The following is a 20,917-nucleotide window of genomic DNA, read 5'->3' as shown; positions in this document are numbered from 1 at the left end:
TCTGTTTCCCTTAGGCATTTCCTTAACAGACCAGCAGAATACACGGGCTGTTTTTGTTTAACTCTTTCAAGAGGGCAGAAATTGATGAAGTTTTCTTTTTGAAAGTTTATTGGAAGCCTTTGTCTGTGAAGAGCACTTCAAGTCAAAGATGGCTCCACAGATAGATATAATCCAAACATACAGGGCTGTAATTCTTTGATTGCTATTGGACATTGTTGGAAATGTGGATTTTCAGCCATTCATGTGTTATGAATTATGTTTTCTGATTCAGGAAATTCTTAATTTTTTTCTGGAATTAAGGACACTAGTTTACTCCATCTGACACTCCTCTATAATGCCAAAACAGTATGTTTACCTTAGATCTATATTATTGCATGTGCAAGGATGCAATACTATATCCATACTTATTAGAATATTAAATACAATGGCTAGAGATGCTGTATACTATTTAGAAAACATGTGCCATAACAAAACATAAATATATAAATAAATACATACAATGGGTCAGAACTGTACAGGTACTCTGTCCAGAATTTCACTAGGCAAAGTTTTCATAAAATTTATACATTTACAATGAGGTGCAGGAGACATGGTTATTTGAGCTCTACTCAAATTTGCTTGAATCCTAATGGATAAAAGAGGGAATCGCGCAGAGACACACATTAAGAAAATCCCCCAAACACAGATGTAAACACGTTGCACAGAGTTAGAAATGATGTTCTTACCTATTTTAGTTGCGCTGTAAATATTCTCAATGGGGAAAGCGCCTCCTAAACTATAGAGCAGAACCTTCGCAAGTGCTGGGATCAGTTGGGTGGTGGTTACCAAGACATTTACGCAGTTACTCCTAAGATAGGGAGGAAATAAGCACATTTGTTTTCTAATACTACATAACTTCTAATGGTAGAGATTTAAAGTTATCACTATGGTTTCTCGGTTCCTTAATAAATGGCTCTGGTAATCTAATCTTTCAATATCTGATGGCTTTTTATGAAGAGTTCCTACTACCTAGAAGCCACCATACAGGTGCTAGGAATACATCCCTGAAAGGGGAAAGTGGGAAAAAATGGGCAGAAAGAAGTTATGGAAGAGTTATGTTTTTGCCCACCTATCCGGTCACCAGACAGGGAGAGAGACTAGGAAGTAAACACCTACAATATGAAATGTGTTCTATCATAAAGGTGTCCTCAGGTCCCTGTGGAACCTCAGAGAAGGAAACCTGCCTCAACGAGTAGCAATCATAGGAAGGTGATCAGAGGTGGGATGGCTTAGCTCTAAGTTTTACAAATATCCAGATCATTTTTTTTTTAGGGTGACAGGACTCCATGTCCCAGGCAGTCAGCACCTGGGAAGGTAGTGGACACAGACAGAAATAAGATGATGGAATGGGTAAAAGGAATTTTGTATTTTGTGCAAGAGGAAGCCTAGAAAGTCCTAATCACAGGGCTGACAGGTGATGCATCCTGAAGAAGTAAAAATGGTGAGGATCCTTATTTAGTACAGAAAGGAGTGAATTCTTGATTCTCCTTCTCAACAACAACAAAGAGCTAACTGCATTTAATGGCCTCAGTTTTAATCCATCCACAAAGACCCTACCTACCCTTTGAGAGTGAGAATCCCCTGCTCTGCAATTTACAACTGTTTCTTTCATGGTAGTTTGGGGGATGATAAAGGAAACACCAGGAGGGGCATTGTGAGGCAGAGATCCAGAAAGACTGGTTTGTGGCCCTTTCTTTCGTATTATGGGAAAATTGAGCATATATAGCTGTGGATTTTTCTCTATTGGCTATTTTGTATCATGAGCCTTTAATATATATTTGTTAGGGCCCATAAAATGTTCTCTAGAGTTCTCTAGATTGATTTCCAGAAACCTGGTCTCAGTGGCAACTTAGAAGAGCAAGCTGAGTGTTAACTTCTCATGGGTATGTACGTACTTAGCTCCTCATACACTTACTATTATGTTTTATATTCTTTAGATATATCATGAGTAAGAAAAAACTATGATTTATTCAAAGACAATTGTAAAACCTGATAAAGTAATAAGAGCTCTGACTCCTAGAAGCTCATGATGAGGTTATCAACCTACATGGAATGAAGAAACAAAGACTTCCACAGGTAGAAGTTTAACAAGTATCATCAACGTAATCTTTAATTTTACTGAGAAGAATAAAAACCTAGAAAGTGGCTTACCTATTATCAGACATAAACTCTTCAAAAATGGCAGATTTTTAAAGCATAATACACAAACACATTACTATTCTGTGGTATTTGAAGTTCTACATAATATTTTCGAAACAAGATGCTATTCAGTGTCACATATAGATGAATGTTACAGAATGAAAACATAGTAGAATAAAAGAAAGCACAGGCTTTTAAAGTTTAAAGATATATTTTTAAATCTAGTTTTGCCACTTAACTGTGTGATATTTTGTTAGATCATTTTTTAAAAATTATACATATTTATAAATTATATATATATAAGAATTACAAAAATTGAATATATTTTATAAATTTCATACATATATATTTTTAAAATATAGACAAATACAAAGAGGAAAATGAAAACCCAATTATTAGCCATCTAGAGATTGTAACTGCTCCCCCCATCTTGTGTATTTACTTTGAGAGTTTCTGTTTGTGTGTAGGTTTTTTCCTGGGAGTATCATACTGTAAATATAATTTTGGATTCTACTTCTTTCATTTTTTATATCATAAACCTATTCATTTATGTCATATTATCTGTTATTCCTCCCTCCCAACAAAACATAACGTGTGCAAGCTACTCTATCATGTGGCTGCACCATCATTTTTCAAGTTAAGCTTAGTCACTTAGATGGTTTCTGATTTCTTCATATTATAAACAATGCTACCTTACATATAAAATTTTCCTACACATCTGATTATGCCCTCTGACTATATACACAGAACAGGAACTAGAGTCAGAGGGTATAAACTTTGCTAAAGGCTGACATATCATTCAGAAATGTTTCATATAAGCATCTGTTTTTCTGATATTCTAGACATTTTGTGAAAATCACCAATATAGTAATGTATGTGGACAACTTAACACATTTCATAGTACTTAACTCTTCAGTGTGTAATGAGTTATTTTTCTCCTTCCTTTCATTGTTATACTTTTATTTTCTAAAATCACATATGCATGTAGTTGCTTTAAGGTCATGTGTTTAATAATAACTTATATGTACATTATGGATAACATACATAACCTATATAATAATGCAATAAACTCTGTTTTTTAACTATCTAGGAGATCTCTTTTAGAAATAATGACAGCTACTGACCTCCTCCCCAGAGAAAAGCACATTTCTACATTTTACACACAGTTCCAGGGGGTCAGTAGTCCTCACATCCAGCTTCCCTGACCTTCCATCTCTGTGTCACCAGTTAGAGACCACAAGGCAGCAAGTCCCATTTTAGAGCAGCTTTAATTGTTAGACAATTCTTCCTAACTTGGAGCCACAACTTCTCTTCCTAGAATTCCTACTCATCAGTTCTAATTCTCTCCTTAAAGACAGAGAGACAAATAAAATTTACTTTCAGCTTAACATCTCAAACAGTTGAAATCAGTAATTTTGTTCCATTCATGTCTCTTCTTTAGACTACACTTCTTGGGTCCTGTCTCCAGCTGTTCCTGAACTGTGGTTTCTGCAGCCTAAACCCCACTGGCCACTTTGCTGGACAAAAGAAGCTAAGCTTCAAATTCATCGCACACTCCGTTAGATATGGTGCCTGGAATTGAGCAAAGTGTTCTGTTCTGGCTTCCCCAGCCTGGCTCAGGAAATCACTGTCCTCTCCTCTCCCCGTTTAGACTTTCTCCTGTCAACCCAGTTGCTGGTCATGTCACACAGTTAGAAGCCGTGTAATGCAGGACTTGACATCCCCCCACTTACTCCCATGTTCTGAGTACTGGACTCACCCTTTACCTTGCCATGGTTCTTCCATATCCTGAGTCAGTCCAAATATTATGTTTCTCTGAATTGTGTGTTGCCCACATGTTTGCTAAGCATGCTTTTATTTATTCATCTAACTCAGAAATAAAACTAAGGAATAAGATAGTGCAAAGAGTCAATCCCACCTTACTATTGCTTCCCAGATTTATATTATTTTATTAAGTAGCATTTATGGCACATGATGTTCAGCTAGTGATACATGCATTTATTTCTACTGTCTACAGTAACAAGTCAGTATTTCACTGTTTAGCTCAAACAACACAAAACTTAAAAGTTTTGCAGAAGCTTTCTCTTGCTTTTCTGATTGATATATAAAAGACTTAAATACATGTACTTTGTGCATAAACAGTGTTGTTTTACTCTTGCCTTCACATCATGTACTTTGCCACCAAGGGAGTACTGTCTGTTTTTTTTTTGGCAGGGGGGCATTAAAAGTCACGGGACCTTCCTGTGGGGATTATCGGGATTATCAGTGGTTATGAAGAGAAGGGTAGAGAGATGGAATCTCCTGGTTATTGAAAGCAGCAGCAACCCCCATCCTCCACCCCAAATACACACATACACCCTAAAAATTGAAAGTCACCGGACTCAGTGAAATGTTAGGTTCCTTCAAATTTTAAAATGGTCTAGGAATTGTAAAGATTTATATATGTTTACTATGAGAAGTATATCTTCAATTCCATAAGTATAGAAACTGCAACAGTGCCACTTACCTGGTACTAATAATTGATAAGGATTTCAGTGCATTTGTTAGCCAGGAGTCCGTCAGACCTTCGATCTCTGCCCGTAACTGCAGCCACGCATCCCTCTTGGCAGGGCCAAGGAGTCCTGCAACACCGAAAAGCAAGGCAGTGTCAAGAGAGGAACATGTTTCAGGACCATCTAGTTCAGTCTCCCTTCTGTGCAGTATAGATAATTTTTATTCCAGCCTATATCATAAATGGACAGAGACATGGAAATACATCAATTTTGATCCTTCATTTCACAAATAATTATCCATTTATTCATTCAACACACATTTCTTGAACAGCTTCTAGATATTGGGTCCTGGGGTGTAACAGTGAAGTAAAAAAGGGAACCATAGTCGCTGCCCTCACTGAACCCAGCATCTGGCACAGCGGAAGCCAAGCGCCCATGGAGCTTCTACAACTCCTGTGCCTCGGTCCCACTCCATAGGATACGTATGGAGAAGGAAGTTGGGGGTCTCCCAGCCTAGAGAGAAAAACTTCAAATATTTCGGCTGCCTAGGAAAATGTTTATTTCTTAATAATGAGAATCATTACCACTTTGAAACAGTAATAATGACATTATCTTACGCAGCTATCAGTGCTAACACTATCACAAATTCTTTGTAAAAAGAAGCTGAGAATTGTGTTTTGTAAAAAGAAGTTAAAGACTGTGTTTAAAATCCTAAAACACATGACAATAGTTATAGATAAAGGTTGAAAACTACACTGATGTTAAGAGAAGAAAAGAAGTAGGCATACTAATTTTTTACTTAAAAACCCTTGGCTTTTATTGGAAAAAAAGATCATGTAAATCCACTGAAAAACATTTCTTAGATCGTATTTCAGAATATTGGGAGCACATGTACAGATGGATAATTTTTTAAAATCAAAATTTATAGTTTCTAGTAACTTTCATTTGTCCTTATTTCAGTAGAGATGCTAACATATCACAGAAAGGGGCTCATAAGTCATTTTTTAAACTTCTTAAGCTATAAGATTAGGTCTAGCAATCTTGTTAATTTTTAAATAATTTTAGCAATACCCACCAAGTGGGAAGTGATGATTTGCCTGAATGATAAAAAATCAGATTTCCCAAAGGGATATTTATCTTGAAGTAAAACATATTACCCACAATTAATTTTAAATAGAATACCTATTAATTTGATTTTACAAAAGTGTCTTTATGGAGAGTGTTAGAGTGAATTAAGAAACCTGATCTTGCTGCCTAGAACCCTGCACAAGTCAGTAGCCTACAGGGACCCTTTTCTCATTTGGAAATGAAGGTCTTCCATTTCTAGGCTCCCTTTTGGTTTTAACATTATTATTGTCTGCAGTTCTATATGTTTTTGTTCCCTTCTAGTTACTGAGTATCTACTGAGCATCTAGTGCCTCCGGGCTAGCTGGGTACTGGGGATACAAGGTGAACTGACACAGATCCCACCCTCATGATATGTATGGGTGCGTATAAAACGTACACTAGAGATGAGAGTTTTGTTTACTGTATTTTATGACATATATGTGAATATACATGTACATAGGATGCACAAATATATTTAGCTGTCTCATTCAATTTTAGATGCTGGGTTATGATCCTCAATTGTCTTTTTTTTTTAAAAAGAGAAACACAATGCCCTGAAAGAATAATCTTATGTGACCTCATATCTAGTCTTAGGTTCTTGTTGACCAAAAAATTAATATAATGATAGAAATCATCAAGGTTTATAATATCATGAAGCACACACAGGATCTTAGTTTTGATGTCACAGGTTGTGATATCACCTGTAACACATAAATGAGTGTAAAATTGTTTGGGCAATACCTACAGAGTATTTGAACTCTTAAAAGTCATGATACACACTATACATAGGGAAGATATGCTGTCAGATAACATACAGTTTTTAGAAAGGATGAACCAGATTTGTTGAATACTTGAATTGTTAAAAGAGACCTGTTGATCAAAAAGACTTGTCTTTGAAATAACATAAGCTCTGTTATATTGATTTCTGATAAGATTCTGGAAAAAAAAAGATAGCTGACAACTAAGCTTCGATGACTGGAGCTGTTATCTTTAGATAGGTTGTCTTCCCACTGCCTTCCCTGGTTCCTCTGTCTGGTATTCACTGACAGCATCCCAGATGAAGGACAGTAAGCTACATGCTCTATTATAAACTGTGACCAAATATTTGAGCACAAAGAACTCCCATCCCTTTGACAAAACTGCACATTTTATTTTGTGGTTACATCTTTTTCCTCACCACTCTAAGAAACGTGAAATTCTTACTCAGTGTAGTCCAGCATGACCTCTGGGTAATTTATTTTATAGTAGGATAGTCTCTAATATGGAACATGGAACTACAGTTCAAATTCTACCTCTACGTACAGTACTTTTATTACATTTGAAAGGCCGCACATACCTCCAACATTGTTCTTGTAGGTGTTGTATAACTCTTTTACTCTTCTGTAACGAAAAGCCAACTTCCTCATCCAGTCAACCCCTCCTCTTACACCTGTTGGCAAACAAAGGTTTGCACTACTTGCAGCTGCATGGAAGCCATCAGTTGCAAAACTGTAGGTACTGCAACACCCAAAATACATTAAAAAGAAATAGAAGAAATAATTACATGTGCAAAACTCCATAGTTGAATTTCTGTAGGAAATCACATACTGAAAGGCATGGCTCACCTTAAGTCCTGCCCATTATCGTCAGAGGAAACATCGTCTATGTGAACCTGATCGCACTCCTGTGAAAACATTGAAGAAGTTAATTTGTTTTCCAAGGACGCTTTGTTAGCATGTTTGAAGGTTTCTCCCCACCTTTCCATTTGATCAGACTATGACCAGAAGATAGCAGCATTTATCCACGCGTCCCATCATCTTAGCTGGGAAACAGCCTCATTTCTACTCTTAAGATCTAAACCCAGAAGAGTGCCAGAAAAAGGGAACCAAAAACGTATGGCATGTGGGTTTCTTTAGAGCAATTTAAAAATGATTCTCATCTTGAAATTATTTATAAGAAATTCTCCTTTGAATCTTTAATAATAATCACTGATGTTCACTTTCAGCCATTTCTGCTGTGCATACTTTAGTATGGAGGCAAAGCTCACCTGAAGATACACAAAATTTGTTCAGTCCTTCCACCTCAAGTCATTACTACTGCTCATTATTTGTTAAGCAGAGACAGAGGGGCTTGGTGATTTTGGTGACCTGTGCGATTTCTATGATTTCCTGCTTTGTGCTGGGACAGAGACACCATGAAAGAACCGTGTTGATATTATTTTCCAAGTCCTGGTCTTTTAACACAGAAAAAAAAAGCTAATAACCATAGAAGCTGCTGCTTTCTTTTTATCTCTTTGGTTCAAGTTTTTAAGTCTTTAAACAGAAAAGAATACTTCTAAGTAAAAGGGAAATAATGGAGATGTACCATCTTCAAGTGGTACAAACTCAGAGGAAAATAAACTTAAGGTTACTTAGACAGACACACTTGACCTGACTTATGTCAGTGTGCTCAGAACAAACGGTGACTCTTCTCGATAAGAATTCAATTCTTTTTTGTTGTTCTAAGAGTCCTAATCTGTCTTTAAATGGTCTGCACAGTTCCCGTGAAAGAGTATATAACAGAAGGTGGAATTTGGCTAGGGCATTCAAAACACCTAGTATTTATTAACCTCAGGGTAAATATGGTTGAGCCTTTAATGCCCTTCTTTCCCCAACAAATTATTTCAGTCATGCAGATTCTGACTGTATACACTGTGCTTTTTACTCAGTGTTAAAAATTATTAACTTTGAAAACAGTACTAAACAAGGGCTTTTTAGCTATTATTCATATACATTGGAGGACTTAGAAGTACCTGGTAGTAAAATATTTAGCATCTCTGTTCCAGCGTTTCACACTGAGTATATTAGATCCTATTACAGTTTGAGGATCAGGTAGTCGACTCAGGCTTCTTTTAAAATATAAATCTTGGTGACCAGCCCAAGCAATCCTATTTCAGTACACTAAGGAAACTAAAGGTTCAGGTTCATATGATTTACATAAATTATGGGTTTAGTAATTTCTGAATAAATCTTTACCTACATTCATAGGTAAGGAATGGCTCCAAAAAGTTCATCTGACTCGAAGCTCCCTGAGGGGTGTGTTTGGGTCACCCAGATAAACCCCCAACTTAAGGCACAATCTGGCACAGGGTAATTAATCATTCAACAATTAATTATCTGTTGAACAAATGACAGAAACCTAGGCAAATGATAGTTCTTTACAGAATTACCATGATCATTTACATTTTCTAACATAAAGTTATGGTCATATAATACTCTGGATGGGAAGGACTGTAGAAAGATAATTTATATTGAGAACAGAGGGGAGGGTGAGAGAATGGGGCAGGAACTGAGGCTGCAGGAGTCAGAACGGGGCAAGCATTTAGAAAGGGTCCTTCCCACTTTGAGTTTTCACTGAAAGAAGTACAGCCCAAAGGAGTATTATGCTTCCAGAAAGGTCTCAGGGAAAAGAATTACAAGCCACAGCAGTAGCCTAAAGGAAGTACTGATAGCAGTTCAAAGTAAAGGGAGGACCAGCAAGCAACAAAGTTGGAAATCAAGTTCTTTTCCCAAAATATGCAGGTAGGAAGATTGCTCTAGACAACAAAGGATTATTTCTTGTGTAGAGATGGTTACATTCTTGCCAAGTATGAACACTAAATTGAATCACTAGTGAAATCACATGAAGCTGCTCCTTCTGCTGAAGTTCTGAAATTTTTCACCATGTAAATAATTTCCATAATAAATTAATGATACCCCCTCAAAAAAGGGTGGGGGAAAATCCTTCTGAATTACCCTGGTAATTAGAAGTTACTGCTACATTTAATACACTGTCATCCTAATTTTCAGAGAAATGCCTCTGACATTTCAAGTATTAACTCACATGATTAATTTTTACATTTTGCCCCCCAATTTTTTTTTTCTCGAGCATCAGTATCTCGAACTTATAGGACCATGAGCTCCGTATTTGAAGTTATGTCTGAGGTTTTTCCAAAGGGAACTTCTCTCTAAATTGATGCTTAATTATTCTTGTTGAATCTGGACACTTGCCCAACGACTGCAGTCCAGTCAAAGAGGTTTGAATTTCAATCACTTACATTTTTAGAAAAATCTAAACAATTGTTTCTTCAGTTAGTTTTCACTGAAAGGAATATTACAAGAATCATTTTGACCAAAACTTGAAATATTAAACGCAGTGCAATGCTTTGGCTTGAACAAATTTCAGCATGAGAACTCAAGGATTTGGAGTAATTCTGGTACCAATATTAAATTCTTTAATGTTGTCCTGTAAGGTGATGGCAAAGTTGTCACTGATCTTTATCAGTCAACATCCACAGCAGCGTTCTCTCACTTTGGTGAGCCTGAACTCCTGGTGTTATTCTTCTCTGGAAGTTATTCTAACTACAATAACAGAGAGCATGCTCTTCTTAGAGGGAGTAGCCAGAGAGCATTTGCCTTCTCTGCAGTTGGGCAGGATGTAGTGAAGTAGCTATTAGGAGGACTTAAATTTGTATGGTTTAAGGAATTATAGGAGAGCAGCTGCTCCTACATATGTTGCAGTACCTACTGAAGGATTTGCGTCTCAGATTAGACTTTTAGGTTGAGAAGTGGAACACTGAGAGCTTAAATACACAAGAGAAAAAAAAGACATAATAGTCTAATGGTGGAGTGACTCTCTTGAGGAATTCCCTTTGACAGTAGGAACAGAAATAGCTTAATACCAGCTCTGAAGCCCATGGCAATCTCTGCTTGCAAGAGGTTTACTAAAATAAGAAATGGCACAAAAATAAAGTTGACTTTCAAAATTAGATGCAAAAGGATAGTGGATATGTATATAACTGTACTGAATGATCTTGAAGGCAATTATTTAGATTTTACTAGTTTTAGTGCTTGTTTATCTCATTAAAGTCAGTAGTAAGCCCGTGAGTTTCCTTGGGCTTTTCAACCGGATGTATGTGAGTGCGTGTGACAAGCATGTGAGTGAATGAATGAGAATTCCATCACTTTATATGAAGAGATTCAGTTATTTCATTGATGAAGTACAGTATTGCTGGATACTAAGTTTTAGTGTTTGAGTCAAATGGAATTTGATCATGTTTTAAAACACAACTGTAAAACTATAATCAGAAGAGAAAGTCAATACCAGTATTTTCTGTTACTGTTTCTACCAGAGATCCTACTAGGTCTTTAAAAAATATATTTTACATAGAATATAATCCAAAATAAAAATCCTTAGAGCTCCATAGCTGACCACATGGATCTGACAGGCCAATATTCCTGTCAAACTTGGTAAAGGAATTTGCACATTCATCATATCCTACTTTCACTTTCTCACTTTGGTGTTCTCTAAAAGTTGGGTGGTTAAGTTTATTCCATTGGGCTCCTAATATGCCACGAACAAAGCTAAAAAGTCATTTATTCCATTTATTTCTAGTAAAAAGTAATTAACAAAATTAAATAAAAACTATAAAACTTGGCTAAAACATAAAATTTTCTCTTTTTTTTTGGTCTTTTACCAGTTTGAAAGGACTGATAATCTTAGAATTAGAAAAATGATACTCATCCATTTTAACTCACAGTAAAAAGTTATCACTGTACATAAAAAAGTTCAAGCTCCAAAAAGGCTAAAAGGTGTTTCCTATTATCATGTATATATAAATTCATTCTGTACACCAGACAGCAATAAGAAGAATTAATTTAAATAGGTTTTAGAGAGGTGATTTTTTTTTATTATCTAGAACTGGCAAATTTGCCTAGGAATACTGATATTTCATATTATCCATTAAAAGAAATATAATAAAATCTCTTTAAACAGACAGTAATTTTAATACCCAGTAAAAGCTGACTCACTGCAAAGAAAACAACAATCAAAAAATGCCATCACACAAAAATTTATGGGATCTATTGAACCACACAACTTTTACTCTTATGTCTGAAATATAACTAAAACTGGATTTAAGACCTTGTTAATTTAAAAAACTTACTTAAGACTGACTACCTTGGCTTTTCTTTCTCACACACTTTGGTGAATTTCAGCCTGGCATGGGGGAGAAGTATGCCGCTGGAGCCAGACAGACTCCTGCTGAGTTTCAAACCCCAGTTCCACCTCTTAGCAGGTAAACCTAGGTATGATTATTCATGCTTGTGAACACTACAGATTCTGCTCTACAAAAATAAGGTGAAAAGCATATTTAAAGGTTGTTAGTTAAGGAATTTAAAGTCCAATATAAAGTGTTGAGTACCAGGTGGGAATGGTTCTCTCCCTCTCCATTCATAATATGATGATAAACACTTTTGCTTCACTTTGTAAACCATGAGATAGAAAAAAACATTAAAACATGTCCTTTAAAAAAAGAACGAAAAAACGATTTCAGCATAGGTGCATTTGAACGAGCAGTACTTCTTCCCAGAGCCCAAGCTACTCAAATTTTATCCCTTGACTGCCTAAGAACTCAGATCATCAGCACCCAGATTATATACCTTCTTACAGTACTGATTCAGCTACTCTGAGGCTGTTTTTTCCATTTTGTTATTGTTGTTTTTACTTTCTCTTTCATTGGAAAGATAAATTAAAAAAAGAAAGAGAGAGACAGTAAATACAATCAAGCCAGTCAGATGTGCTGTGTACTGTGTAAATAACTCTAGCACTGTTTGATCCAGAAAGGGAAGAAATAGGAATGATAATATTGTCTAAAATTGGATTGCAGATTGTCTACAAAATTTAGTGACCCATGCTAGGACCATGAAGAGTATCTGTGACTACTGTCCAATGATTAGCCTAAATAGAATCCTGGTTAGTGACCTGAATAGGCCAGTGCTGACTCCAGAGGTGCCCGATGAGTTGTGGTCGAGATGCTAAAAGGACCAGGAGCAGGCACAGGGGGGTACGGTATGGGACGGCAGAGCAGACCTTCCCTTCTCAGACATTTCTGTTCTGAAGATATGCCAGTACCTGTGTATAATTCATGAAAATAATTTAGCTTTTGTTTATATTTCTATATACAAATTTTCCTTGAGAAGAACTTTTCTCTTGAGCTAAATTTCTGTCTTTCAGTTTTCTTGAGGTTATCTACATATACAGAAGCCATCTAAGAGTTTTAATACTTGAATACAATTCTTCTTACCTTTTTAAATTCTTACCTCTAAATCATTAAAAAATAGATGGGTATCAGCAAGATTAAAAATCATTTCCTCCATTCGGAGTCCAAGAGTTACAGCCATGGGGGGATCCTGAAAAGAAAATACACACACAATGAAGTAAAATTTTAGTAACCACAATTATTATTAAGATATTTTAAATGTATATTGTTGTGGGCAGTGGGGATGGGGAGACTGTATAGATTTTTACCTAAGATTCATAAGACTTTCCAATGATCTGAAAAGGTGCCTTTCCAGAAGGTTATCTAAGACATACTAAATATACAGTTACATCTGTGAATTTACAGGGCTTTACATACATATAACGACGAGTTAGAGCACATTTTCACATTTCTCACATGTTCATGAAAGAAGGAAACAGAAAGCAAGCTATTCAAGGACCCAGTTTACTATATACTCCACAGAAAGTCCTTTGGAGAAAGGTATTCGAATGGTGTACAAAAGAATGGACTTGTTAAAAAGAGGAAAGGATATCCTTTTAAGAATGATGGCAAATAATAAGTAGGAAAGGGAGCAAGGCAGGTCTATCGGTTGTTTGTAGGACTTGAGCAGACAATGGTGTCTGGAGGTTGGGGTGGGAAAAGCTGGTGGAGTAAGGTGAAACCACCATCTAATCATTAATTGCATTTTGATCAACAAGCAGTATTTATCTGAGTGTGTGTATAGTTGGGTCTAACCTGCATTTGATAAGAGATTAAGAGGGAAGGATCAAGGATAGCTAAAGGAATATTTATTCAATATATATAATCTAAGTAGAAAATACATTTAAAAGTTTCATAAAAATAAGGGGATCAGTAAGGAATCAAAGTGACTTAATTTTTGTTTACAGAAATCAAGATATTAGACAGCAGCAAGGTGTTGAGAACCGAGACCAGAGTTGGTACTTTACTATGATTAACTACAGTTGAAAGCCTAGGATCAAGAAATGTAAGACTAAAGACATTAAAAAAGGAGAGTTTAGAGATAGGGCTAATTCATGCACAAGCATTGCATTTAAAAGGTCAGAGTTGGAATGGGCTCTATAGAAATGCTCCAGGTGGGATTTTGAGATGCAAAAAACAGAAAACCTGGAAGGGACAAATCCTCAGAATTTGAGACCAGAATGGGTATTCGCAGGAAGAAGAATATGGTTTTGAATAAAGCTGACAAGTCTAGAAGGATACTGTTGGTTTTGGCTGAGATGTTATTATGGAAGACTTGTGTGGGTGATTTGGTTTGAGTGGCTGCGCCAGGAGCCAGATTGTAGGGTTTGAGGATAGAGAATCAAACTTGTATTTTCAGTGTCCTACTAAACGGCAATTTATGATAAGAATATGCAACCCCATAGGCCAAGCCATACTCACATACACTCCCGAACTCACTACACTTGGCAAGCAGAAGCCCTTTCTCATTCTACACCTGCACTGCAACCAATTTTCTTCCTATACTTCCTTCCATAATGCCGTGAGGGGGATTCCCTAGAGTGTGAACATATCTGAAGTGTCAGCCTCATATTCTGTAGTGATTAAACCCAGAGAATAAGGGATTGAGGTTAGGAAAGAAAGAGGCCACCATGGTGTTGTTGAGCAAAGCTAACACTTTAAGAAGAGATGAAGATAGGACAATAAAAATATGTTGGATGTCAACATAATTTTCTAATTGTTTCCATCTCTTCCTTAGAATTTCTCTGGCTTTCACAGGTAGAGATTTCTCTCATCTCAAAACCAGATGTTCATTGTTCAGATACTATGTCATCTCAGTATTGTGTCTTCTAGTCAGTCTAACTATATTACTAAATTCAACTGTCTTCAGTGACATGATCATTTAGTGCAACACACCCAAAGATCAAATAAATTCCATTTTATCCAACAAATATTCATTCAAGAACAAGAACAAAAATATTGTGTCCTTTTTGCGTCTCAAGGAGTTTTGGAACTCAGAGTGAGCTGCTTGCTCCATTTCCTTCGAATGTAAAATTCTTTTTTCTTATTTCTTTTTGTTGTTCATGTTTTTATTTGTGTTGTTGAAAGAAAATCTCAGAAGATCAATGAAAACTTTTTAAAGTATACATTTGTCTTTTTTTTTTTCTGTTAAAAATTCCTATTTGTCATCTGTCTTTCTTTTGGGAAGTGGGGGTTGAATGCACTGAGGATTTAGAAAACTTGTAAATGTTCTGTCTAGTCATGGGACCATGAACAAAACCTCTACAGAAATATCAGGAAAAATCAAATGTAATTATAGCATGAAAACACGTAATTCCATTAGTGACGCTCTATGCTTTTGAGGAATGTTCACTGATGCAAGACAATAAAACTGAGCACCACACTACTCCATTATGTTTCTGATGATTACTGCCCTCGAGACATATATTTCAGATGGGGGTTCAGAAAAGCCTTATTTTAAAGATTTTTCTTCTTGAGACTAAGTTGGTTAAATTCTTATTATATAATTTGCCAATTTTCCTTTTTTAAGTTTTAAATACAACTATTGACTTTTTTAATATTCATACTTCACATTCTTTGCATTTACAGATCAGATTTATGGGGATGGGAGAAAACAGACTGTTCCTCTTTGATAGTAACTTTCATCGATTCCATGGTTCTGAGGTACACGACTCTATGCTACCCAAACAGTGATGGGAAAATCCATGAAGAATGCATTTTGTGCATCTGATAAGCATGCAAACAAATATCATTTTAAAAAAACTGACAAGAATTCTCTGACGAGGAAGCACAGAATGTGGCATGATGAAAACTGCATTTGAGTACACTTTCGGAATGCAACCTCATGGCACTGGAATGGGCTGCTCATTCGTTTTTCAGGCTGTGGTGATTCCACAGCACACCCACTAGAGCCAGGACTTCGTAAGCATTCTGGCAAGATATCATTTGTTAACTGGGAAAGTTGAGGTTTAAGATTTGATGGAGTGTGAACCAGCTGTATTTTACTAAGGTTTCCAGAGCACAAGGCCTGTTGAAAGGAGGGTGTTTTGTCAGCCATGCCAAAGGCTTGGCACAGATGGGCTAGGGACAGTCATGCCACAAGCCAAGGAAAACCATGCCTGTAAGAGGTGGTGATCTTATTTCTAAAAGAATGTCTAATGAGGGTTTACTTTCAAATATGTAATTTACTTTTTTTTTTTCCAAGCTTACTAAGTCACTGGGACAGCTCATTCTAAGTAAACAGACTATGGTACCACGTTTTTTCCAGCTACAGGGCCCACGGATATCAGAATCCAAGAAGGATGACCAGGAATTTGGTGGAGGGAGCCTTAGCAAGGTCTCTGTTATGTTGGGCACCCTTTGCCTTTCCAGACTACCATGTAGGAGATGCCAGAGTCCATGATTCCATGGTTTTATCAGGCATTTGAGAGTTAAACATACTTCTGGACTGAACCCAAGTTTTATACAGAGATGTTTGCTCATTTTCATTTGATGTTTGTAGAATTATGGGCACCTTATGAATCAAGAGTTCTGCCTTTTTTCAGTTTAACTATAGTGAGTGTTGAGTTTGAGGGTCTGAAATGAAGTGATAGTGAAAACTTGGATAGAGGGGGTAACTGGGATAATAAAGGAACAAACAGGGCTTGGTGGAAGCTGATACACATTATACACATATAACAGTTCCAATAGGTTCAAAGCGTTTACAGCAGAGTTTAATATGGGGCAAACTGAACTTCTGCCAATTTACTCTGTGTACGGTTCTATTAAAATACTGAAACTCCCAAGACATTGTGTTTAAGAGAGACAGAGACACAAAGACACACAGACACAGAGAGGAGGAGGAGGAAGATGAAGAAAATGAATCACTCTTGGCTCTTACATGTGTGATTCTAAGCGGGATGTTGCCAGTATGTAAGCATGTCAGGATCAAGTACAGCACTTCTGTATATCAAAAAGCTAACGCCTATTAGCCGTGTTAGCAAAGAGCATAAATTGGAGCCAGACTGTCTGTCTACGGGCCTCTGCCCTGCACTGGGCCATCAGCTGAAATTCCTCCTCTAGGGACACAGTGTAAAAATATCCCAGGAGAGGCAGCAATTATGTATCTTTAAAGAAATGGAGCTTTTTTTTTTTTTTTTTAAGAACTCAAGCTCTTGGAAGAGTTACTCCTTTGGGACCTGAAGCACTTTTATTGACTTGTGCACACAGAGACAGAAGATATGCAAGTTCATTACAGAAGAAGGAAGACAAACAAGCTCTATGAACTGAGGTAGAAATAGCTAGTGGGTTGGTTAGGATATGTGAACTTGTTTAATCATTGACAAGAGATGAAATGAAATTTGGTCATGAATCAGAAGAGAAATTTTGAAATTGAGATATTTGTATATAATGGATAGGCAGTGAGTTTCTCAGGGGAACTGGAGAATGGTTTCAGGAACATTAATTTATTTGGCAATATTTATTGAGTGTCTACTATGTGCAGACAAATTCAAGTTCTAGGTAGAGAGCAGAGAATCAAGCAAAGACCCTGCCCATATAAGGTTTATATTATTACTATATGAGTTATCTGATAAACAAATGGGCAAAAAAACAAGTAAATATATTGTATTTCAGGTAGTGAAAAAGTCAGCCAGCCCATATAGAAGGCTATGAGGACAGCTGGTGACGGCTCATGTGAAGGAAGTGCAGGGAAGGCTTTTCTCAGGTGATGACTGAGGATAAGGCATCTGCAAGGCAAGGGAACCTGTCACACACAGAATAGTGGGAGGGAACGTACACAGAGGTGAGAATGAGTCCATTGTGTGAAGAACAGTATAAGGCAGTGACCCAGGTTAGGGAGGTGAAGTGGAGCAAGTATTTTAGCAAAGAGAGTCAAATGGAACAGGGTCTATTAAGGAGAGAGGCCGCAGCAAGATAAACCATGACTTTGGCAAGAAGGTTATTCCTCAGCCTTGCTGAGAGTTGCTCACTGGCAAGCTAGGGAACAGTCAAGAAAAGGGGCAGCAACTGGAAAGTGGTCCCAAGGAGCCTTTCTGGTGATAGGTCCACTACAGTGGAATATGGCAAAGGGAATGATCCAGAAGAGCGAGAATGTGAGACTCAGGCCATTTCTGGAGCAGATCCACTGGGTAAAGTGGGAGCGTCTGGCCCCAGGCCATTAATGGAGATGCAAAGAAAAGGCAGATAATAGGGTTATGCTGTGAAGATGAAATAACTGTCAGTTTGCTTTTCTTTTTTTAAGTGACAGAAGAGATTTGTGCAGAATTAAGAAAGGGTTTTCAAGGTTTGAGGGAAGAGAGGGTTTGAAATAGTGGCTGAAAGAGTTCGTTAATTCAGGTGTGTTGAATGCACTTGAGATGTGTAGCCACACCCAGCTGCTGAGGTACAGGTAGAGGATTGGGCAGAGTTTTCTGCAAGGTGAATCTGATGGAGAAACAGAGAGACGAGGGTAGCTGTACACAAAATCAGGATTACAGGAGACACCCTGGGCCGGAATGATGACGTCTAAGGTAGAGGCTCTCGATCTTGACCACATGTGACGCCTGGGCAGTTTATAAAGTCCTGCTGCTCTGGCCACAGCCCACACCAGTTAAATCAGATTCTCTGAGGTGGGACCCATGTGTAAACAAGACTGAGCATCACTGAATTAAAACCTTGCTACTCAAAGCTTCTAGAAAGGCAAAATCACAGACCCTATCCTAGATGTACTGAAGCAGAATCTATAGTCTAACAATACAGTCAGGTGATTTGTAGGCATGTTAATATTTAAAAATCACTGGCCTAAGAGCTACTATGAAAGTTTGGGACAGTTAGGGAAGATCACAGCTGGCAGGACTTTCTGGTTTCCCAGGGGTTGAAACCCTTGGGTGCTTCCAAAGGACTCTAATACCTGAGTCAGTCTCATCACTGGGTAGAATGGTGTCTCAGTATAATCTCTTGGAAACTGTGCTCCCCTGGAAATAGGTTAGTTATGAATAAGAGTGCATTGTCCCACCTTCATCTCCAGCAAGATCACCTGTGGACTTAACTTCAGGGACCAAGTGACATATGGCCTCTTTTCTTAGTTATGTAGCTAACTACTAGCTGAGAAGCTGATAAAGGTGAAAAACTACCTAATTTTTTGCTCTGGTATAAAAAGATTTGTTCAAAATCCAAATGTTCGATGTAAGCAATGTATTTACTGTTGAACAGTAGTCCATACATTAAATAATCAGTAGTCAGGAAGTGGGCATCACACAACTTAACTACCAATACCAACTTCTGCTGTTTCAATCATCAGAGAACCTAATGAATAAGGTTCACCAAACTTATTAAACCAGTAATAGGATAAATACACTTGAAGGGAAATTGTAGCAGTAGTAGTATGCTACCATTATAGTTACTACGCTAGTATTGGTATTGTGGAGACTTCGTAGTGATAGGACTTGCTTTAATTTTTACTATTTTTAACTCTTCTAGCCCATCCCATCATATGTCATAAACACTTTTAAATATAAAAAAAGTACAGTATTATTCTTATACAATACACAGTTGTATAGCATAGCAACCAGGTGGAACGGAGAAAGTCACGTTGGTGAGAATGACCATGGGCGGATGAGCCCAAGAGCACAGGACTGAGAGAGGAGTGGTGTGGCGGCGATGGCCGGAGAACACACCCAGCTCAGCCTCAGCACTCAGAAAGAACGTGAGTGGTATGTGAGGGGAAGGCTGTGGAAAAGATAGGTCAGATATTAATGTAGAAAAAAGACAGTTGATGATGATTTAAGGAAATTTAAGGGAAGTTGATTATCTATGCTACACTTGTCCACCTCCCCAAAATGTGAGATTGAATGATCATAGGCAGCGATTGTACACTGGGACTGAAACTTGAGGGGACATTATAGAAGGTTCCTCTAGAAATCTGTGTTTTTAAAAAACTAATTATCACTTATCTTTCTCAGACATTCATTTCAAGTTAGTAAATGTGATGCCCCTTCACATCCTTCCCTTTTCTAATGCACTCCCAGCAATAACTTGGTAAGGCTGGGCTTAAATAAAAGTTAGTAAGATATTTGGCTATTTATGATATCATCTAGAGTCATTCAATCCAACAGAAAAAAACTAGTTCTCTGAGACTAACATACTCCATAAAAGAGTAACACAGAGCTCTGAAAGATGAGGCAGCAGGTAGTGCTGTCTCTCAAACTCCCTAAATAACTTGAGAAATGTCATTGTCTTTGAGTTTTACATTTACTTATGTATATATTATATATTTACACATACTATTCATGTACACACCTGTGCGTGCAGGCACCCATACTATGAACAACCGTGAAACATTATAAAATTCTTGAGGTTTGCAAATTTGCATTCACACACTTTATATACACACATCCACTTCTCTAGTAACCTGCTTTTCTACAATATTGAGCTGAGGAAACATCTCACATTTTAATATGAAGCAACAGATATAAATTATGAAAATTTCTTTACAAAACATCCAGTTTCTGCTAAATTCAGTTTTCCAACATTCAGATTTCATTGAAATTAAATAAAATAGGTTGCAGTTATTGAATATTATTCTACGGTAGGCAATGTGCTGAGTTTCAATGTGTTAACTAATTTAACCCCCTAAATCAAATTAACATTTTTATTCTCCCTGTTTTATATGGATATAGAAGGTAACTAAGGCTTACAAAGACTAAGTAAACAACTCAAGGTCACATGCATAGTTGTAAGTGGAGCTAGCTCTTGAACTCAGGTCCATTCTCCCTCCCATGTCAGAGTGTTCTAACCATTATGCCCAGAGGGGAGGTGACCTGCATGGTGTTAATGTTGCTATTAGGATGGCCTCGGATCTTTAATTCCAATACTTAGTTAATTCTAATCACCTGCTATTAAATCATGTTGTTTTCCCTTGGTTGACATGCACATAAGTCAGCATTTCATGACTATCCTATAATTTAAAATCTAGCTAGTACTATTTCAAAAGTCTTTCTATCTAAGTGTATAGATTGTTTAATATAAAAGTAACCAACTGATTATCTTGATGAACATCCTATTTCCCCAGTGCTGCTCTTCAATGTTGTCTAAAATGAGCAAGTAGTTTGGGGAGCTGAAACCT

At 37.1% G+C, this 20,917-nt stretch overlaps 1 protein-coding gene across 14 annotated transcripts in view; it reads right to left on the bottom strand.

The window, feature by feature from the left end:
• EYA4 (EYA transcriptional coactivator and phosphatase 4) overlaps positions 1–20,917 on the bottom strand; it is a 296,169-nt gene that overhangs the window by 8,042 nt on the left and 267,210 nt on the right. For all 14 annotated transcript variants that reach the window (XM_036994291.2, XM_017660250.3, XM_036994301.2 and 11 more), the window contains 5 exons: positions 12,875–12,964; positions 7,382–7,440; positions 7,114–7,274; positions 4,685–4,799; positions 726–847 (listed from right to left, as the gene is read on the bottom strand). In XM_036994291.2, coding sequence (XP_036850186.1) covers positions 726–847; positions 4,685–4,799; positions 7,114–7,274; positions 7,382–7,440; positions 12,875–12,964 — 547 coding nt within the window. The remainder of the gene's footprint in view (positions 1–725; positions 848–4,684; positions 4,800–7,113; positions 7,275–7,381; positions 7,441–12,874; positions 12,965–20,917) is intronic.

This window comes from Manis javanica, chromosome 13, assembly GCF_040802235.1.
Source record: "Manis javanica isolate MJ-LG chromosome 13, MJ_LKY, whole genome shotgun sequence".
NCBI lineage: Eukaryota > Metazoa > Chordata > Mammalia > Pholidota > Manidae > Manis > Manis javanica.
Note: the sequence above shows the minus strand (reverse complement) of the source record. Positions and strands in the feature narration are given on the sequence as shown.